Source organism: Tachysurus vachellii, chromosome 2, assembly GCF_030014155.1.
Source record: "Tachysurus vachellii isolate PV-2020 chromosome 2, HZAU_Pvac_v1, whole genome shotgun sequence".
Lineage (NCBI taxonomy): Eukaryota > Metazoa > Chordata > Actinopteri > Siluriformes > Bagridae > Tachysurus > Tachysurus vachellii.
Window position 1 is genome coordinate 4,063,863 of NC_083461.1, and position 21,405 is coordinate 4,085,267.

General features: G+C 42.3%; 1 protein-coding gene across 4 annotated transcripts in view; it reads right to left on the minus strand.

The window, feature by feature from the left end:
- hdlbpb (high density lipoprotein binding protein b) overlaps window positions 1-21,405 on the minus strand; it is a 27,374-nt gene continuing 5,969 nt past the window's right edge. For 2 of the 4 annotated variants that reach the window (XM_060894374.1, XM_060894366.1), the window contains exons 3-29: window positions 19,876-19,977; window positions 19,278-19,426; window positions 18,957-19,172; window positions 18,209-18,415; window positions 15,776-15,991; window positions 15,465-15,671; window positions 15,263-15,370; window positions 15,080-15,184; window positions 14,320-14,398; window positions 14,058-14,197; window positions 13,247-13,351; window positions 12,262-12,375; window positions 11,049-11,135; window positions 9,896-10,027; window positions 9,556-9,774; window positions 7,777-7,998; window positions 7,455-7,673; window positions 6,678-6,816; window positions 6,377-6,504; window positions 6,159-6,263; window positions 5,942-6,076; window positions 5,597-5,740; window positions 5,336-5,515; window positions 3,791-3,907; window positions 3,548-3,694; window positions 3,129-3,173; window positions 1-2,257 (exon numbers count right to left, since the gene is read on the minus strand). In XM_060894374.1, the coding sequence (XP_060750357.1) occupies window positions 2,165-2,257; window positions 3,129-3,173; window positions 3,548-3,694; window positions 3,791-3,907; window positions 5,336-5,515; window positions 5,597-5,740; window positions 5,942-6,076; window positions 6,159-6,263; window positions 6,377-6,504; window positions 6,678-6,816; window positions 7,455-7,673; window positions 7,777-7,998; window positions 9,556-9,774; window positions 9,896-10,027; window positions 11,049-11,135; window positions 12,262-12,375; window positions 13,247-13,351; window positions 14,058-14,197; window positions 14,320-14,398; window positions 15,080-15,184; window positions 15,263-15,370; window positions 15,465-15,671; window positions 15,776-15,991; window positions 18,209-18,415; window positions 18,957-19,172; window positions 19,278-19,426; window positions 19,876-19,951 (3,834 nt within the window). In that variant the 5' untranslated portion in view covers window positions 19,952-19,977 and the 3' untranslated portion in view covers window positions 1-2,164. Of the gene's footprint in view, window positions 2,258-3,128; window positions 3,174-3,547; window positions 3,695-3,779; window positions 3,908-5,271; window positions 5,516-5,596; window positions 5,741-5,941; window positions 6,077-6,158; window positions 6,264-6,376; window positions 6,505-6,677; window positions 6,817-7,454; window positions 7,674-7,776; window positions 7,999-9,555; window positions 9,775-9,895; window positions 10,028-11,048; window positions 11,136-12,261; window positions 12,376-13,246; window positions 13,352-14,057; window positions 14,198-14,319; window positions 14,399-15,079; window positions 15,185-15,262; window positions 15,371-15,464; window positions 15,672-15,775; window positions 15,992-18,208; window positions 18,416-18,956; window positions 19,173-19,277; window positions 19,427-19,875; window positions 19,978-21,405 lie in introns of those variants that run through there. The other 2 variants (XM_060894381.1, XM_060894390.1) reach the window with 2 other exon arrangements.

The window sequence follows — 21,405 nt, forward strand, 5'->3', positions numbered from 1 at the left end:
TTTGATTTTGTATCGTTTTTATTTTCGAGTAGGAAAAACAATCTGCCGCTACTGACAAGTTTATTGCATCGTTGCATATTAATTAAAATAAAACATCCCATAATTACGGTTGACGTTCGAGAGCGTTACCGTTTCTGTCTGTCCTTTCGTGAGAATAAACGCAAACAAAAACTCACGGATTCCACCATGATTACAGGCTCGTCGTCTCCCTGCTGATTATTTTTCAAATATTTTTGCGATCGGAAACATTTTTTATTCTGTGGATTCGTGTGAAAATCAGAGCCCCGACACTTAATCTATAAACTCTAGAGGCACCGAGAATTTAACTGCTAAATAAAACGTTAGGAATTTGTTGTATAATCAGTAAAAAGCTTATCAGCAGCTCTCGTCATCGTCAGCAGCGGAGTTTTTTGTTTTTTCTTGCAAAGGTTTCATAAATCTGTACACAAAATGTCCTAATAGCTGAAAACGCTTCAAGGTGCAGTTTGTAATGTGATCATCATCTCACAACAACAACAATAAAAAAACAAAAACAACTGTAATCTGTAATATGACCACATCATCGCTCCGGATCTGTGCCTATCTCAGGCGTCATCGGGCATCAAGGCAGGATACACCCTGGACGGAGTGCCAACCCATCGCAGGGCACACACACACACTCATTCACTCACACAATCACACACTACGGACAATTTTCCAGAGATGCCAATCAACCTACCATGCATGTCTTTGGACCGGGGGAGGAAACCGGAGTACCCGGAGGAAACCCCTGAGGCACGGGGAGAACATGCAAACTCCACACACACAAGGCGGAGGCGGGAATCGAACCCCCAACCCTGGCGGTGTGAGGCGAACGTGCTAACCACTAAGCCACCGTGCCCCCCTTTTTTATTTTAAACTTTTATTTATTTTTTTATGGCCCTGAAATGAATCCCATGACCTTTTTCTTGTTCAGTAAGCACTTTGGAGCAGGTTGTGCTGATGGTCTCGTCACGTCACGGTGTTTTATTCTGACTACAATTCACATTTCATCCTTCAACATTACAAACTGCATCTTTAAAAAGATTTACACGCGATCCTTCTCTTTTTACACTGCCGTAAAAAAAACAAATTGCCTCCGAGCATCTTGAGTATCGTTAAATCTGTAGTGATGAAAGCACATTGTTAGAGACGAAAACAAATACACACACACACTTTTTGAAATTCTGGACTTTTAAATTAATTAAATAAATAAATAAAAACACAATAAAAGACTTAAAAGATTAATCTCAGTAGAATAATAATAATAATAATAATATTAATGATCTTTTTTCTTTTTTTTTTAACAGTACAAAGGAACAGCTAAAAGCACCGAGCGCTTCTGCGGCCTCGTTTATAAACGCTGCGTTCGGACAAAACCGTCCTCAAAAAGTGTCAGGAAGTGTGTGGATAAATAAATAAATGAAAAGGAAGTTCAAGTCCATCAGTCAGGATTAAAAGATCTAGGAGTGAAGATCAGTTCATGTAAACTGGCGCCACCATGTGGCAAAATAGAGGACAGCGAGCGTCTCCACTCCGGCTTCCTGTTACTGGCAGAATTCCTGAGGTTTCACCTCCTTGTATGGTTTGTGATTTGATTTCAGCTTGAGCAGAGCAGTCAGGTAACTCCATCTGACTCGTCACACCACTCCGGGTTTCATTACGTTCCTTCATTACGGTCTCTTCATGAACGTGACACTAAGATCTTGTGCTGGTTGAAACGGATCAGTTTTGTGCGCACGCAGTTTTTATCAACGAAGCCCCGATTCGCACAAAAAGCTGTGAAACGACCACACAGTGAACTACAGGTTCTCGAAACGATAAAGATCAGTGCCAGGAGAACTCGTAGCTGTTTCAGAGAGAGTGCAGAACGACAGGAGAACAGGAGACACGAGACGTCTCACGTTTAAGAAAACGTGAGAAATTTCATTTACATGAGAGACCTGACATGAGATGTGAGTTCATGAGGCTGAACCGCCGCTGGTGCAAAGAGATGGATAAAAAGAGCACGGGTTCGGCTCTGGGACCAAGCCACATGTACATGTTCTGTGATTTCTCCTTGACATATATAAGAACAAACATGATGGAGAAGGAGGGAGGGAGAGAGAGAGAGAGAGAGGGGTAGGAAATAAACCATGTCTCTCTCTCAGAACTTTTTGGGCCCCCAGGCAGACATGTGTTTCGGTGCCACACCAGAGCCGAATGTGGGGAAGTCCTCAGCGCTGCTCATGTCAGGGGCCTGAGAGAGGGAGAGAGAGGGAGAGAGAGAGGGAGCGAGAGAGAGAGAGAGAGAAAGCAAGAGAGAGAGAGAAAGCAAGAGAGGGAGAGAGAGAGAGGGAGGGAGGGAGAGAGAGAGCGAGAGAGGGAGAGAGAGGGAAGGAGGGAGGGAGAGAGGGAGGGAGGCGAGAGAGGGAGGGAGAGAGAGAGAGGGAGGGAGAGAGAGAGAGGGAGGGAGGGAGGGAGAGAGAGAGGGAGGGAGGGAGGGAGGGAGAGAGAGAGAGGGAGGGAGAGAGAGAGAGGGAGGGAGAGAGAGAGAGGGAGGGAGAGAGGGAGGGAGGCGAGAGAGAGGGAGGGAGAGAGGGAGGGAGGCGAGAGAGGGAGGGAGAGAGAGAGAGAGTGAGAGGGAGGGAGGGAGAGAGAGAGAGGGAGGGAGAGAGAGGGAGGGAGGGAGAGAGAGAGGGAGGGAGAGAGGGAGGGTGAGAGAGAGGGAGGGAGAGAGAGAGAGAGAGAGGGAGGGAGAGAGGGAGGGAGAGAGAGAGAGAGTGAGGGAGGGAGGGAGGGAGAGAGAGAGAGGGAGGGAGAGCGAGAGAGGGAGGGAGAGGAAGAGGGGGGAGAGAAAGAGGGGGTGAGAGAGAGAGAGAGAGAGAGAGAGAGAGAGAAATCAATGCAAACTCCATAACTAACACATTTAAAACAACCAAAGATATCATATGATCTACATATAACATGTTTTATGCTAAAGGCTCTGGCTCATTATTACATGTTATAATTATTATAATAAGATAATAGGGTTAATATTCCAAGCTCATAACTGTCTCAGACAGACAAATGCAGGTAGTCGCATTTCACACCATCAAGCATTTGTTAGCAAAGTCAGCCGATTCCGTTACCATAGCAACCAAGATTTTTCCATCCGAACGAGGCTGTTTGGTATCCTGTAATATTTGTGAATCGCACCACATGTTGAGAAAAGAAAAAAAAACATTATATGTATTTGGAGATTTAAAATGTTTATCTTGCACTAAAAAAAAATTTGACCCAAATATCAATCATATCCCTAAAGTCACCATACGGTGCGGTTAAAAGCTTTTAAACAACATTCTGTCGGTAAGATCAGAGGTGCAGATATTCTGGGGGGAATTCTAAAAAAAATTCCTACTAATTATTAACGAACTGGTTCTTCAACGTGTAATGAACAAAATGCCGACGGAATAACGATGTACCGACTTCCTGTTGTTTCGTTATGTGGTGCGTTCCCTGTTCGAGCCCCTGTGAATGAGCTGTTACTATGGAAACCATCAGAAAGCACCTTGCTTCCTGGGACGTTCCAAGGAGCATCTCTGACGACGAAGCCTTTGACCGGGCCTCGGCCCTCCTCGTCTCCTCCTCCTCCCGTAAACTTAGACGGAGGTTTCATGTAGGCAGCCAACGTTTCCGTCTCGGTCACGCTCAACATCTGAGTGATGCACACACACACACACACACACACGCACAACATGGCACACAGTTCATTAAACTCAAAGTCTGCACTACATTAGTGTCTCCCACTCACATATTCCTCCTCCAGGTTGAGCAGATGGTCGATGGCTTTATCGGCGTTCTCTGGCAGGCCTGTGACCGTCACTTTGTCAGGGTCGTCTGAGCCTTGCTGAGGAAACCTGATGTCTACCTGGAAAACACACAAAATCACATGATCAATAACCGTGATCTGATTGTGCACGTGGGGGGCACGGTGGCCTAGTGGTTAGCACGTTCGCCTCACACCTCCAGGGTTGGGGGTTCGATTCCCACCTCCACCTTGTGTGTGTGGAGTTTGCATGTTCTCCCCGTGCCTCGGGGGTTTCCTCCGGGTACTCCGGTTTCCTTTCCCGGTCCAAAGACATGCATGGTAGGTTGATTGGCATCTCTGGAAAATTGTCTGTAGTGTGTGATTGCGTGGGTGAATGAGAGTGTGTGTGCCCTGTGATGGGTTGGCACTCCGTCCAGGGTGTATCCTGCCTTGATGCCCGATGACGCCTGAGATAGGCACAGGCTCCCCGTGACCCGAGGTAGTTCGGATAAGCGGTAGAAGATGAATGAATCAATGAATGTGCACGTCGATGCATTTTGTTTTGGTTTTGTACAGGAAGCTCGACTGATCTACACAACCACCAGCAGCGTTCGAGATACGCCACACCACGCACCGCTCAATCTACTGCTACGTAGGAAGCGCGAGCTACGAAGTGAGACCGACAACATGGACGCCTCCTTGTTCGTCTTATGATAGCAACAATCTAGCCAGCTAACGGTGACCGCCTTTAACTCAGCGAACTTATAGATATAAGAGTTATAGATTTAACAAGCCGACGTTTTTGTATATTCTATAAGTGCTGCTGTGTTTATTGTTCATGCTCTGAGCAGACATTTGATTTGATGTCACTTGCTCCTACTCCTGAGTAGAGGTCTTCTCGGGTGAAATGTACCCGACCCGAATCACTTTTTACCCGAACCCGACGTGCATAATTTTTTTATTTTTTTAAGAAAGACCCGACCCGAGACAAATCCGAAAAAATTAGACCCGAGTCCGACCCGACTGGTTTTTTAACCCGACTGGACCCGAATGTCCAGGTCTGTTTCAACGAAAATTAGCTTACTGCCAGCCACACAATGTCGCAAGCAGTCTTGGCAAACAGAGGAGAGGTTGGAAAAGGACTCGAGTCGATGCACACACATGCAAGATACAGTAAAGATACCTCCGGTTTTCGGATCTAAGTGGACCCGTGAAGACCTCTACTCCTGAGTTCCTAAGCAGGGATTAATTTATTTTTATTTAATTTATTTATTTTTCAAAAGTCTGATTTTGGAAATTACAAGTTACAAACTTTCGTCACAACTGGAACAGGAGCTTTAGTGAATTGTATAAATACAGAGAACTGTGGAGAATTTTCCAGATGTTTTTTCAGCGTCAGCTTCACCCAATTTCTGCAGGATGATACCGTGTGTTATTTAAAGTAACGTCATGTTTAAGATGAGGTTGATTATTAGTGACCTCACCAAACATCTGACACGATAACTCAGTGAGTTTGAATGTCCGTTAGCTCGAGCTGCAGGTACGCACTTTAAACTCCTCCATGAGTTTGCGGACGGCTTTCCCACGAGCTCCGATGATGCGTGCGTGGACTCGGCGATCCAGCTGGATGTCCTCGCTCACCATCTCCTGCAGCTCTGCGACCATCTGCTCTATAGCTGCCTTGGCCTCCTCCACGTTGCGTTCGTAACCCCAGATCATGATCGCATCCTGAGAAAAGACATGAGGTGAGTTACTTGAAAAGAAAAAAAAAACACAACACCCTGATATCTCGGTGCTCTTGGGATGCACCTGCTGCTCGTCGTTCTTGTCAGGGAACTGCACGTTGACGTCGTGGTCTTTGCGGATCTGCGAGATCACGGCTCCTTTACGGCCGATGATTTTGGGGTGGTATTTAGGGTCGACCGAGAGGGTCACCTTGTAGCTGCGTAAGGCCTGTAATGTGTTAATCAAACAAAATCATGGCAGCAACAGACGACACAATCGTACCAGAACTGCTAGACACTTTAAATATTTCAGTATAAACATGGTATCACTATAATACTTAAAATCAGTGTGCAGAATTTTTCGTTACTGATAAAAAGAATAAGCGAATTACATATGAGACATTATATACAGTATATACTATAATTTTACCCGCTCCTCCTGCTCTGCCTGGAGCTCTTTGACTCTGCACATCAGCGCCTGCTTGGCTCTCTCGACACTGACCTCCTGCCCCATGACCTTTATCACGTCAGACTGCTGCTCAGCCTGAGGAACCCAGATGTTCACCTGCACAGAGCCAGTCAGATTATATCTTCACTTATCCTGAATACTAAATATTCACCTCTGAAAGTAACCTAAAGTAACGAACCTCGTAGTCCTCCATCATCTTCCTGATTCCGGCTCCTTTCTGGCCAATGATGTAGCGGTGCAGGTCATTGGGCACCTCCAAGTCAACCGTCACGGGAACCAGTGCCTTAAAAAAAGAAAAGAAGAAATAGCGATAGAGATCATTTTAAAATTCACTGCTGAATGACTTCCAATAACCTGTAGTGAGGTAATAATGAAATAAGGCAGCGCGGTCCTCACTAGCAGGGCCGATCGAGCAAGCTCGCACTTCTCTGCACGACCCGTCACGGTGATGATGTCACATTTCCTAGGCACAGAGTCCGTCTCTTGGCTGGTGCTGCTGTTCTCCACCGGAGACGTTTCCTGAGCTAATCACCGAACACACAACAGCAAGGTTTCGTACAAATCCTTAGACTGTTACTATAGAAACCATAACGTATTAGAAAGAGGTGTTACTGACAGAGCTGCTGTGATACGAAATGAATCAACACTGATCCTTCTAACCGATCAGAATCCAGAATTCAGGAGCATAGAGACACACCTGAGGTTTCCTCCCTCTCTGGGAATCTGATCTGGACCTCGTGCTCTCGGGTGATCTGCTGGATCCTGCAGCCTTTGGGTCCCATCATGGCTCTATGGTAGCGCTGAGGAATCACCACCTCCACGCTCACCTGAGACTCCTGCACAATACACACATTCTCATACATCAGTGACACAAGGAACTGGAACTGAATAATAAAACGACCCACCAGCCCTTATTATCACTATGTTTTCTGTCTTGTGAACATGTAGCGACAGTTTACTGTTGTTGCTGAATACTAGCATTCAGTCTCTTTAGCTTCGCATGTTCCCCAGAGGCATCAGAAGTCTCTGCTGCTGCCTTTATTTGTTTCATAATGTCTCTATACACGTTGTTCTTCCAGTGTTCTGCAGGTAGGAACTACTCGCTCTGTCCGAATTATCCAAGAAATCGTTTGAGCCGATCGCTCGGATTAGTCACAGATTTATTTATTAATTCCACATTCAAGATTATTCTATGCAGCTTTTTAATTCATATGGGTTGGGTTCTGGGTTAAGGCTCTGGGTTGTTGATCGGAGGATCAGGGTTCGAGCACCAGCACTGCTAAGCTGTCACTGTTGGGCCCTTGAGCAAGGCCCTTAACTCTCTCTGCTCCAGTGGTGCTGTATCATGTCTGACCCTGTGCACTGACCACAACCTCCAAAGATTTCACTGTGCTGTAATGTAGATGTGACAAACTAAAGGCTTCTTCTTTCTCTATTTAGAAATAAAACCCGTCTGACTTTTCCTGATGCTCACCAGATCCTGAATGATCTCCTGGATGCGCTTCTTTGCAGCATTCACACACTCTCGCGCTCCTTTCAGACTGATGCAGTCGCTGTGGGTTCCTGTACGAGGGAAACTAACGGCGACGCCGCCGTACTCCTCTGATAACTCCCTCAGCACCTGCCCTCGCCGACAAACAAAGTGACGGTGATGCCGTGGGTCCACGACCATAGAGTCCTCGATCACATCCTCCTGCAGAGATACAGAGACAGATGCTGTGTGTGTGTGTGTGTGTGTGTGGATTATTATTATAAGATTTCCTCACTGAGGTTCATTCAGAGTTTCAGAGCAGTACCAGGTTTTTTATGAGGTTCTCCAGCTCTTTCTGAGCGAGCAGCACGGCTTCCTCTCGGCCCACGATGGTGATGCGCTCATGCTCTGGTTCTTCGGGTGAAGGGAAGATGATACGAGCTCCTGTCCGGTCGCGCACACGCCGAATGTTCGCCCCTCCTCGGCCAATAAGGAACTTGTGGTACTCGGGCTTGGCCTGCAGCTCTACTGAGAAATTGTTGACTTGCTGGAGGACAAAGAACAGAAATAGCAGGCGACGTACATGTGCATATATCAAACAATTAGAATTTATTTTACTAAGTTTATAAGGAAACTGTGTGTAATTATCAGAGTAATTATAAATCTGGAATTGTCAATGGATCCTGGCAGTGTAAGGTGTTTAATATTAATTATGTTAAAATCTCTTTAAACACTGACATAGTCAGTCTTTCTCTGTCTCTCCCTCTCTGTCTCTATCTATCTGTCTCTCTCTCTGTCTCTCTCTCTTTCTCTGTCTCTCTCTCTCTCTCTGTCTTTCTCTCTCTCTCTCTCTGTCTCTCTCTCTCGCTTTCTCTGTCTTTCTCTCTCTCTGTCTCTCTCTGTCTCTCTCTGTCTCTCTCTCTTTCTCTCTCTCTTTCTCTGTCTCTCTCTCGCTTTCACTGACTTTCTCTCTCTCTCTCTCTCTGTCTCTGTCTCTTTCTCTCTCTCTCTCGCTTTGTCTTTCTCTCTCTGTCTCTCTCGCTCTCTCTCTCTCTCTTTCTGTGTCTCTCTCTGTCTCTCTCTTCCTCTGTCTCTCTCTCTCTCTGTTTCTCGCACTGCCAACAGCCGATGAAATAAAGAGCAGACAGGCCTGGTTCAGTATGTTACTCTTACTGAACTAAATTAAATTCAATTTTAATTAAATCTGTGTATTTTTATCTTCCAGTAATCACTGGGTGAGTAAACATGAACAAAAGAAAATGGTTTAAAAGAAATACTTAGATGAAAGAAAGAAAAAGAAAGAAAGAAAAATAGACAATTAAAAAAAGAAAGAAAAACAGACAAGTAAAAGTAAGAAAGAAAGAAAGAAAGAAAGAAAGAAAGAAAGAAAGAAAGAAAAACAGACAACAGAAAGAAAGAAAGAAAGAAAGAAAGAAAAACAGACAAGAGAAAGAAAGAAAGAAAAACAGACAACAGAAAGAAAGAAAAACAGACAAGAGAAAGAAAGAAAGAAAGAAAAAGAAATAGAAATAGACAAGTAAAAGAAAGAAAGAAAGAAAGAAAGAAAGAAAGAAAGAAAGAAAAACTGACAAGAGAAAGAAAGAAAGAAAAACAGACAAGTAAAAGAAAGAAAGAAAGAAAGAAAGAAAGAAAGAAAGAAAGAAAGAAAGAAAAACAGACAACAGAAAGAAAGAAAGAAAGAAAAACAGACAAGAGAAAGAAAGAAAGAAAAACAGACAACAGAAAGAAAGAAAAACAGACAAGAGAAAGAAAGAAAGAAAGAAAAAGAAATAGAAATAGACAAGTAAAAGAAAGAAAGAAAGAAAGAAAGAAAGAAAGAAAGAAAGAAAGAAAGAAAGAAAAACTGACAAGAGAAAGAAAGAAAGAAAGAAAGAAAGAAAGAAAGAAAGAAAGAAAGAAAGAAATAGACAAGTAAAAAAAGAAAGAAAAACAGACAAATGAAAGAAAGAAAGAAAGAAAGAAAGAAAGAAAGAAAGAAAGAAAGAAAGAAAGAAAGAAAGAAAGAAAGAACATGTGACCTAGAGTGAAAGGCAGTACATGTACAGATGAATGATCCCATGATGAAACCCGGGTCTCTCCTCACCTTCTCTTCAGCTAGCTGCAGTAACTGTTTCTTGGCTCTCTCCACCTCTTCTGCAGGCCCACGGATGGTCACCCTGTCCACCCCTGAGCCCTCAGCGGGGAAGTGAATATGAACACCTCCACACTCCTCCATCACAGAGCGCACCAGATACCCCTTTGACCCGATCAGGCAGTTGTGCAGCTTGGCTGGAATGGTGACCTCTGTTTCCTTCAGATTCGCCTGGAGGAAGTGACAGAACAACAGACACAATGTGAGAGTCCCTGATCATCCTCTAGACTAATGATCGAGCATGCAGTTCTTTCTTTTCTTCTTCTCCTCCTCACGCTGTCCTTTTTCTCACCAGGTCTCTCTGGATGGACAGGATGCGGTCCCGCGCTGCCTCACAGTTACTTTTCTTACCGGTGATCACAATGGTCTCAGAGTCGCTGTTCTCTGTGGGGAGATCGATCTTTGTGTTGGTCTCTTCACGGATCTGCAAGGAACCACAGATCATCACCACATGAATACGAACCACTTGGCAACATGCTGCTGTAGAAAAATAATCAAGGACTGGTTGGAGTGAGGGGGCACAGTGGCTTAGTGGTTAGCACGTTCGCCTCACACCTCCAGGGTTGGGGGTTTGATTCCCGCCTCCACCTTGTGTGTGTGGAGTTTGCATGTTCTCCCCGTGCCTCGGGGGTTTCCTCCGGGTACTCCGGTTTCCTCCCCTGGTCCAAAGACATGCATGGTAGGTTGATTGGCATCTCTGGAAAATTGTCCCTAGTGTGTGATTGTGTGAGTGAATGAGAGTGTGTGTGTGTGCCCTGTGATGGGTTGGCACTCCGTCCAGGGTGTATCCTGCCTTGATGCCCGATGACGCTTGAGATAGGCACAGGCTCCCCGTGACCCGAGGTAGTTCGGATAAGTGGTAGAAGATGAATGAATGAATGAATGAATGAATGAATGAATGGTTGGAGTGATGAAGTGCAGCTACCGTTACCACCCTAAACCACAGTTTTATTCAGCAGTTAAGTCATACGTTTTATCCATTTATAGCTACATCTAATGATCACGCTCTTTCATGGAGTCCCTGCAATGATCTACAGTGCCTGAGGAAAAAGTTGTGGTAATCGATCTCGATCGTTTTAGCCGACTTTGGAGCTCGGTTTTTAAACGATTTCCCGATCGTTTAAAAAAAGACGATTTTTTTATTCGATCGAAAGTTTCGAGAATGTTTACAAGTATTTATTTTTAAAATATGAGAAACCTGTAGTACATTTTTGTTTATAATATTGTACACTGGTTTGGATTTTTAGGAGTGAGAGATATTTTTTCTTTCAAATCTCATTCAAAATATTCAGAGAATCGATAAGAATTGAATCAAGTACAGTGAACCAAATAAATCGTGACCATAGTGTATGATCACACCTCTGATAATATACTAATAATAGATCTTACTATACGGTACGCACGTTAAAGTCATCTAAACCTTTCGTTTTCCGTATTTTACTCACCTTTTTTATGTTGGCACCTCCTTTGCCGATGATATTTTTATGAAACTGCTTAAATATGGGAACGGATATGGAGTAGCTGCTTTCAACCTGATTAAAAAAAAAATCAAACATACAACAAAACAATAACGAATTCATCCTCGATGATCAAGCTTGTCCAATAATGTGTAATCATGTAACGCTTGTACTATAACAACTTAAATCAGATAAACACTGTTACTGGATTTCAGTTGTTTGTGTTTTCTTATTTGTTTAATCAGTGTTTTTGAGCTCAGGACACTTCTCCTCCTCACCAGTAGGGGTCAGTGTTCAGAATACTAGCATGACCATTTAAATGCACTTCCTGCTCACATTGCTGTTTAAAGGTGGGGTCTCCGTTGTTTGATAAATGCTTCAGAAAACTGAGTTGGGACGACAAATAAAACTAAGGTGTAGCCAATGAGCAGAAAGGGGCGTGTCTTGTCGATATGGGCGGAGAGAGTGTTCAGTGTGCATGTGTGACATTAGCAGAAAGCGGTTTTAACATTGACATGGAGGATAAAAACAAAGAAAGAAAGAGAAGAAAGACTTACGATAAGGTAAGAAGTAGGACGTGTTAATATAGGATCAGCTTTCCAGCGCTGGAGAGAACTGAAGGAGCAGGAAGTTGGTCACATATTCACAGATTGGAGTTTCCTGAGTCAATAACTCCTGAGCTAAACGCTGTTACTACACAAATAACACCTCTTTTCTATCGTAGTAATGTAGAGACGCAGCTACAACCGTGTTTTGTGTAGTAACAGCGTTTAGCTCAGGAGTTATTGACTCAGGAAACTCCAATCTGTGAATATGTGACCAACTTTACTTAAGACGCCGAGGCGCTTTTTTCCTTCTCGATAGGTGAGTAACGTTGGTTTTGCTTTGTTACACAGAACTAATATATGCCTTTGTCTTAGGGGCGTGTTTGTTTTGGTGATTTCAAATATCAACATTTGGCTTTCAAACAACGGAGACCCCACCTTTAAGCACATGCTTACCATGGACTCTGTGAAAAGTTCTGAGTCTGAATTTATTACTTTGTTAAGATTCTTGTTGAAGATTTGATTATGTTGATGACTTTTGCCGGCTTTTACTGACTTTACTGACTCCTTTTTTTCCTAATGATCAGATTATTTATTATTTTGTAAAAGCACCCAGTTTGTGATTTAGAGCAAAGAGAAAGTGCTGGGAATCATACCAGCTCCAGCAGGAGTTTCTGGAGAAACTTGCCACATTTCTCCACCTCATTCTTTGGCCCACGGAGCTGCACAATGTCACTTTTCTGAGACTGGTCCGGAAACGTGATGATGACCTGCAGAAACGAGACGCTGCTGTCATTTATTCGGTTTTATTATTCATCTTTTTTCTTTTTTGTGTAATTATGTTGTAAAATATGTTTCAGTAAACGAGTTTCGATGTTCCAGGAAACACAATAAAAGACCTACGGTATGTGGTAATAATATTACAATAACAAACATTAATATTCATTAATATTCATTAATTATATTAATATTCATATAAAGAATCAATGCGTTTTAAACTTAACTCGGTTTTGTCAGTCTAAAGGTTTATAATGTGTAACTGTTTAAACACGTTAAAGCGTTAAAATGTTAAAACATTGCTAAGGTGCTGCCAAGTGAATTCAGGTGGTTGCTAAGGTAAACATGGTTGCTATGATATGGGAGATACGTAGCTGGTTGCTAGCGTGTTGCTGAGATATTCCAGCTGGTTGCTAGGGTGTTGCTTGGTGGTTACTATATCAACCCAGTTGGTTGCTAAGTGGTTGCTATGTTATTCCACATGGTTGCTAGTGTTGCTAAGTGTTTGTTATAGAAATCCGGTCCAATCAGATCAGGGTTCAGGACAGACTGGACGTGTCTGTAATAGATCAGGGTTCAGGACAGACTGGACGTGTCTGAAATAGATCAGGGTTCAGGACAGACTGGACGTGTCTGTAATAGATCAGGGTTCAGGACAGACTGGACGTGTCTGTAATAGATCAGGGTTCAGGACAGACTGGACGTGTCTGTAATAGATCAGGGTTCAGGACAGACTGGACGTGTCTGTAATAGATCAGGGTTCAGGACAGACTGGACGTGTCTGTAATAGATCAGGGTTCAGGACAGACTGGACGTGTCTGTAATAGATCAGGGTTCAGGACAGACTGGATGTGTCTGTAATACCTCAGGAAACTTGTCTCGCACTTCTTTGATCTTCTCTCCCTTTTGGCCGATGATGGTGCGGTGAAACTTCTGCTCTATGATCAGGTCTTTGGTGCGCTCGTTTTCCTGAGGACACACAATCAGCTGCTTACACAATCAAATGCTTTCACCGTCAAACCAGATATTTTCACATAGAGCACAAGAAATGGAAGTTTTGCATATGACCATAATTGTTCAGTTTCTACTTTAAAGACATTTCTAAGCCTGAGATAAGATGTATTAGATACGATATGTGAAAAAAATGTCTCTAATGGTTAAAATGGTGAAGATGAACAAGGCTTTTTTTGCCGGCGCACATTTCTAGCTATTTACACACAGCTCCGCCTCCAAAACTAATGATGGATCGACTAGAGTTAGCATGAAAGAGAATTGGGGGTGTGTCTATAAATTGACTGACATGAGACCAAACCAAATTAAAAAAAAAACAGAACTCAGGTTTCCTAACTGTGATTTTTTTTTCTAGCTATATATAATGCACTGGATTGTGATTTATACAATTTTCAGAAATGACAAAAACGTTTACTTTAACGATGCCTTACAATAACAGTGATTTGCTGTTATACATTTTGGTGTGTTTCTGCTTTATTCTTTATTTTCCAACCCAGTAAAATGTAGTTACTCACAACTCTATTCCCCACTCACCATTAAACAGAATTAACCAACAACTTAAAAAATTACTGGCTGCTGTTTAATCGGATTAATTGTAATTCTGAGTTGATTTGTCCGGTGTTAATGACGTATGTAGAATTTACAGGCTTAACGCCGGCCTCACCATGCGTTGGGCCATGTCCACCAGTTCCCTGCGAGCCTGCTGCACTCCCTGAGGGTCTCCCTCAATGCGGACCAGCCCGCAGCGGTCCGAGTCCTGAGGAATCCTCACCGACACTTTGTACAGCTCCTTGATCCGGTTTACTGAAAAATGAATCATTCTTTACCACGTGTAAGCGATCGACCGGCACTTTTTACATTCCCTCTGCATTTTATTTGACATTATCGCTATACAATTTTAATCTCAATTTTGAGAACACACTCACTGTTTGCGCCGTTCTTGCCGATGAGGTGTCTATGAAAACGCTGGTCAATGTTAATTTCTGTGTAGTCCATCCTTGACATCTGAAAACAATAAAAAAAGTGACTATTTTTGATTAAAAAAATTTCATTTTTTTGTCTATTCGATTCCTAAAATCCCATCAAATACAATTTTTTGTTGAATGTCAATTCTAATAGATCAGAAGGTGTTAATTATTTTATCGACATCGATACAATAGAAAACAGAATGGCTGTAAACCACAGATTTATATTTAATATTAACATAAATAAATAAAATTATACAAGTTTCTAAGAGGCGTTTGTTTATTATTAAAACTGCTAAAAAAAAGTTATATAAAAATATAAAATTTCATATGGCTGTATTATAACAGGTATAAAACACCTTGTCATGCTGTTATAACAGTTTTATTCCATACTTAACTTCATTATGTCTGGCATGATAACATTACTACACATTTACTAGCACATTAAAATACCACTACATTTGAATATTCATGATATGCAAATTAGAACATGCACATGCTCCAATTATTCTACCTATAACTGTTTCCCTGTAGCGTGTCTTTGTTTTTTAGATGTGTGTCCTAACACAAACCTAGCTAGCTAATTACATTTCGAACCAAACCATCCCTAGGTTCTGTGGCTGAAATCTTCCACATCATCTTCTACAAAAACGCATCCTGAACCAATGATAATAGAGAATACAACACTACTACAAAAAAAAAAAAACTAAAAATCTCTGACCAGATCATTAATAATCTCCTGTATCTGAGACCGAGCCTGTTCCACTTCCTCTGTCGGGCCTTCCAGAATGATCCGCTCGTCCCCGTCCGTGAACTCGATGTGCACCTGTCCACAGGTAACATTCAAAACTTCAATACTTTGAATTTAAGTAATATTCTGTCTTGTACGCGTTTTCAGTTGTACCCTGGGGAGCTGCTGTGTGATGCGGCCAATGTTTTGTCCTTTCTTTCCTATGATGAATCGATGGAGCCAAGCAGGTGCGATCACTTCCACTGCCACTACACTCTTAGCCTGGAGAACCACACACACACACACACACACGCACCTAACATACATGGCACAACAAAACCTCCTCGTCTGTTCCATGTCTTCTCCTCGCTCTTACCTTGGCGTACACGTGGGTCAGGGCAGGTCCCAGTTTGTCCGGTTCTCCTCTGAGGATGATGGTCTCAGAGCTGGAGTCTAGCGGAGGCATCTCCACAGACACCCCGGTGCTCTCCATGATCTCTTGCAGACTGTTTCCCTTTGGACCAATGATGTATTTATGCTGAGACTTCTTCACTTCCACTGAGATGGTTGTCGTTTTACGCTTCTAGATGACAAACACGTCTATAGTCTATAAAAAAGTCTAGAAAAAGTCTATAGTCTGCACGTTATGCTTTTTAAAAAAACAAACAAACAAACAAAAAAAATCACCTTCTCCTCGTAAATGGCACGGATGCGTGTGATCGCCAAGGCAACCGCCTCCTTTTCCCCAGTGATGACAATCTCGTCCTTGAGCAGGCTAGGTGGTGGGATGCTGATGCGAGCGCCCGTCTCTTGGCTCAGCTCCTGGACCAGTCGGTTGTACGCGCCGGCGATGAAAGGATGAAAGACTTTCTCTAGAGACAGACGCTCTACAGCGCGCTTGTCCTGAAAGAGAAAAACAGAAACGCACTGAATGAGTTTATATTTTATGCTAATAATACCATCATTATCTGACTTACAGCATGCTAATATCTTAAATCTAACTAATATTAACGAATATTAAGAAATTACTTTTTGATTATTTAGTGCATCTAAAATTTAAAATTTTAAAACTATGCATTAAAAAACTAAATTTGAAAATGAAATGTAAATGAAATGTAAACAGCACCAGAAAAAAAATGCATGAACAATTTTTATACATCTTAATCCACCAAAAAATGGATGATTTTGTACTTATTCTTTAAACATTGCTTTACCATTGTACATATCCTCCTGTATAATTTTGTTTTTGTTTATAGTAATAACAATATATTTTGTTTATAGCACATACCCTTCTGTTAATTTCAGTTTATAGTAATAACCATCTGTATATTTGTTCATAGTACATACATTTATCTGTATATTATATTCATAGTACACACACATCTGTAAATTACTTCCATATTACCGCACTATTTAACTTATTTAACTGTTGTAAACACTGTATATCCTGCACTTGCTGCTATTGCACTCTGGTTAGACCTACACTGCATTTCGTTGCCTTGTACTTGTACATGTGTAATGACAATAAAGCTGAATCTAATCTAATCTAATCTAATCTAATCTAATCTAATCTAATCTAATCTAATCTAGACCTGTAAATATTAGAAATGAAGTAAATATAATTCTCTGTAAATAAAATTCAATATTTCCTCTTTTCAATGTTTAATATCTTTTGCTTTTTAATTAGGGGGGGTCACGGTGGCTTGGTGGTTAGCACGTTCGCCTCACACCTCCAGGGTTGGGGGTTCGATTCCCGCCTCCACCTTGTGTGTGTGTGGAGTTTGCATGTTCTCCCCGTGCCTCGGGGGTTTCCTCCGGGTACTCCGGTTTCCTCCCCCGGTCCAAAGACATGCATGGTAGGTTGATTGGCATCTCTGGAAAATTGTCCCTAGTGTGTGATTGTGTGAGTGAATGAGAGTGTGTGTGTGTGCCCTGTGATGGGTTGGCACTCCGTCTAGGGTGTATCCTGCCTTGATGCCCGATGACGCCTGAGATCCGAGGTAGTTCGGATAAGTGGTAGAAAATGAATGAATGAGAGTGCTTTTTAATTAAATAAAAAATCTTTCTAAAATATAATTATATGCATATAGCATACTGTCAAAATGTTTTATTTTTATTATTTATTTAAAAATGAGGACTCCTGCACTGCTGACTGTTTGTATCGTAGATTTTACAACAAATGACTGCCTGTTTTCTTTTTTGTTTTTTTAAGGTGGCATCTCCGATATTTGAGAAATGCTTCAGAAAACTGCGTTGGGCCACGAAACAAAACAAAAACAAAACAAACGTGCAGCCAATGAGCAGAAAGGGGCGTGTCTTGTCAATATGGGCGGAGAGAGTGTTCAGTGCGCATGTGTGACATCAGCAGAAAGCGGTTTTAACATTGACATGGAGGATAAAAACAAAGAAAGAAAGAGAAGAAAGACTTACGATAAGGTAAGAAGTAGGACGTGTTAATATAGGATCAGCTTTCCAGCGCTGGAGAGAACTGAAGGAGCAGGAAGTTGGTCACATATTCACAGATTGGAGTTTCCTGAGTCAATAACTCCTGAGCTAAACACTGTTACTACACAAATAACACCTCTTTTCTATCGTAGTAATGTAGAGACGCAGCTACAACCGCGTTTTGTGTAGTAACAGCATTTAGCTCAGGAGTTATTGACTTATCGCCCATTTCTGCTCATTGGCTACACGTTTGTTTTGATTTTTGTTTTGTTTGGTGGCCCAACGCAGTTTTCTGAAGCATTTCTCAAATATCCGAGACCCCGCCTTTAACAGGAGAAATTATGATTAAAAAAAAATCATCCCTAGTGGCTTTAGTGGCGGCTGTGGGCTTCACATATTTGTTCATTTAGATCTGATAATATTTCCAAACCATCACAGTGAATTCCTGACAGCAGCTACTGGCTTATATTAAAGCGTCGTTCCCATACGTTATCGTTTCCATAGCGACAGCTCAAGACAAGTTTTTCCCTAATAATGAACGTATTACAAAAAAGACATTGCTGATATAACAAGTCTTTCCATAAGGAATCGTTTATGGAGCGTTTATGGGAGGAGTCTCCAGCGTCAGCGCTTAGAGTTTTTCCAGCTTTTCCAGCTCTGGGTTATTCCTCTGACCTGTTCTGCAGAGATGAGCAGGATCTCATGCCGGGATTTCTCGATGCCCTCTTTGGTGCCGGTGATACGTATGTTAGCGCTCGGGTCGTCGGGACGTGGAACAGTGATCTTAGTGGCTGTTTTCAGTTCCAGCTCTTGTAGTTTCTCTCCATTTTTCCCAATCACGAAGCGATGGTGTTCCTTCGGAATGATGACCGTGGCTGAAGCCTACGAGAGCGCACACACACACACAGACACACACACGCACGCAAACACACACACATGCACGTACACACGCACACACACACACACACACACACACACAAACACACACGCAAATACACACACGCAAACACACGCATACACACACGCGCGCACACACGCAAACACACACGCAAACACACATACATGCACGCACACACACGCAAACACACACACACACACGCACACGCACACACACACGCAAATACACACACAAACACACACGCAAACACACACATGCACGCACACATACACACAAAAACACACAATACACATACACACACACGCAAATACACATACACACACACACATACACACACACAAACACACACACACGCAAACACACACATACACATGCACACACAAACACACACACACACACGCAAACACACACATACACACGCACACACAAACACACACACACACACACACACACACACACACGAGTCAGACAGCCAGAAAAAGAAAAACATGTCAGAAGTACTGTATATCGTCGGTATATCGTCACCTGAGTCTGAAGTCGAGCCACAATATCTTTGCGAGCCTTCATGACCGACTCGAGCTTCCCCGTCACCATGATGGAAAGGCCTTGGTCTTTGGCCAGAGAGAGTTCAATGTGAGCGTCGGTCTTCTGCATGATGTCTAAGCACACTTTGGCTTCTTCTCCTTCCCCAAACTGGCTGTTGTCCTTGTATCGACGCTCCTCCAGGGGCACGTGGAACACCTGTAACGTAAACTGAGTGGTTAACCAAAGAAAAAGAGATTTTACGCCATGTTATGTTTCATATTATTATATTATTATTATTATTATTAAACGTCTGATCTGAACCTGTGTAATAACCGAAGCTTTGATGGGTCGTATTTTGCTCCAAGCGCCCACAGGATCTCCTGATCTCTCCCCCGGGGTGCCTTTCTCTGGCAACGGAGGGAAGGCTTCCAGGTAGGTGGGAATGTACGCTTCATCCTCAGAAATGCCACCTGGAAATGAGTCAGGAGGAAAAAACCCCCAGAACAATGAATTGATCACGGTGTTCAAGTCTCTGTGCATCGAAGTAATCATTTGTGGAGATCTTTGGGAATTTGATCTGCTTTTAAATTTGCCAAGACATCTTGCGAATATCTGTTGTCTATCGAACGTAAAGAACGTGTCTATCTATCTGTCTGTCTGTCTGTCTGTCTATCTGTCTGTCTGTCTGTCTGTCTATCTGTATGTCTGTCTGTCTATCTATCTTTCTTTAAACAACAATTCTTTAGACATGATACATCAGAAACCCCTTGTTCTTATTTTTAATGGATTTTATATCAGTTTATTATCCACTACTGTATATATTATGTGTCCTAAAGAGCACATGGTGAAATTCTCTTCTTTCACGGCAGGTGAGACAGAAACCTTACCGACGGCCTCGAAGCCAGCGTTACTACAGTACCTGAGATCTGCGTGTCCTTCAGCCCACTTCGGTGCTCAGCAAAACTCTCCTGAGTCAACACAGCCACCGAGCTCATGTTACGAGGGTTGATCCGCTGTCCCGCTGAGAGAGAGAGAGAGAGAGAGAGAGAGAGAGAGAGAGAGAGAGAAAACACAGGACCTTGTTAGAACACCATTATTTTGTTATGGATTCTTTTGCTTTGTGATTGTTTTTCTTCCTGCTTTGACCTCTAGGCTCCTGTACGAGTTTAATAAATAGTAGTTGATTTCTAAGTGCGAGTGCTAACCAGGATAAAGCACACTAAAATTTGCATTGTCACTCTGAGCCGCTCTGCTCCGCTCTGTCTATATTCTCTGTGGTCTCTCCTAGACATCTGGCACTGCCTGGAGATCCTAAACACCTCACTGGGTGTTCAGGATCAAACACTACACCAAACACAATCCTGAAACACGCAGCCCACCTGGAGAAATACAGACCAGGGTGTTTTCCTCGGCTGAATTTAATCTTTGTGCAATTCTATTACATGTTTAAAAACTTTTTTGTTAACGATGCATTAGTGTTTTTTGAGGATATATAGAACAAAAAGAAAAAAAACTATATATATATATAGATTAAGTCTTGGCTTTAGCAAAAGTGTATTTAGTTTCACGTTTGGAAATCTTCCGGTCCTGAATGCTTGTTTGTATTCAGACTTCACCATCATCGCTCATTTTATAGAGATTATATCCAGACTGGGGGCGGGGCTTCATGAATATGGGAGGGAATCTAAGGAATAAAAAAAAGTGTAGTGCATCTAATGGTTAGAGAGTTTGGCTCCTAACCCTAAGGTTGTGGGTTCGAGTCTCGGGCCGGCAATACCACAACTGAGGTGCCCTTGAGCAAGGCACCGAACCCCCCCAGCTGCTTCCCGGGCGCCGCAGCATAAATGGATGCCCACTGCTCTGGGTGTGTGTTCACGGTGTGTGTGTGTGTGTGTGTGTGTGTTCACTACTGTGTGTGCACTTTGGATGGTTTAAACGCAGAGAACGAATTCTGAGTTTGGGTCACCGTACTTAGCCGTATGTCACGTCACGTCACTTTTTATAGCTATAGCCGTATGCTATAACGTACAAGTGAAGTTGTTTTCACTAAATGTGAATTAAAATACCACGTTCTATTGTAAATAAACTTTTAGGAAAAAAGAAAGTTGCTGTATCGCAACGCTGTGATCGATTTACTTTCCAACCGCAGCGTGTAAGGAAGCGTTTTATTCCTTATTCCTTTATGTCACATGAAAATATTTACTGATGAAAAATATAAATTGTGGGTATAGAGGTCTATGTTGGAAATATCCTGGAAATATATATATATATATATATATATATATATATATATATATATATATATATATATATATATATATACACATATATATATATTTAAAATGAGTATTATGAAAAGTAGTAGTAGTATGAAAGTCTGTATGTTATTTTTTTAAACAAAGAACTGGCAAAACCTCTAAACGAGAAATCTTCATTTTTCCGATATTTT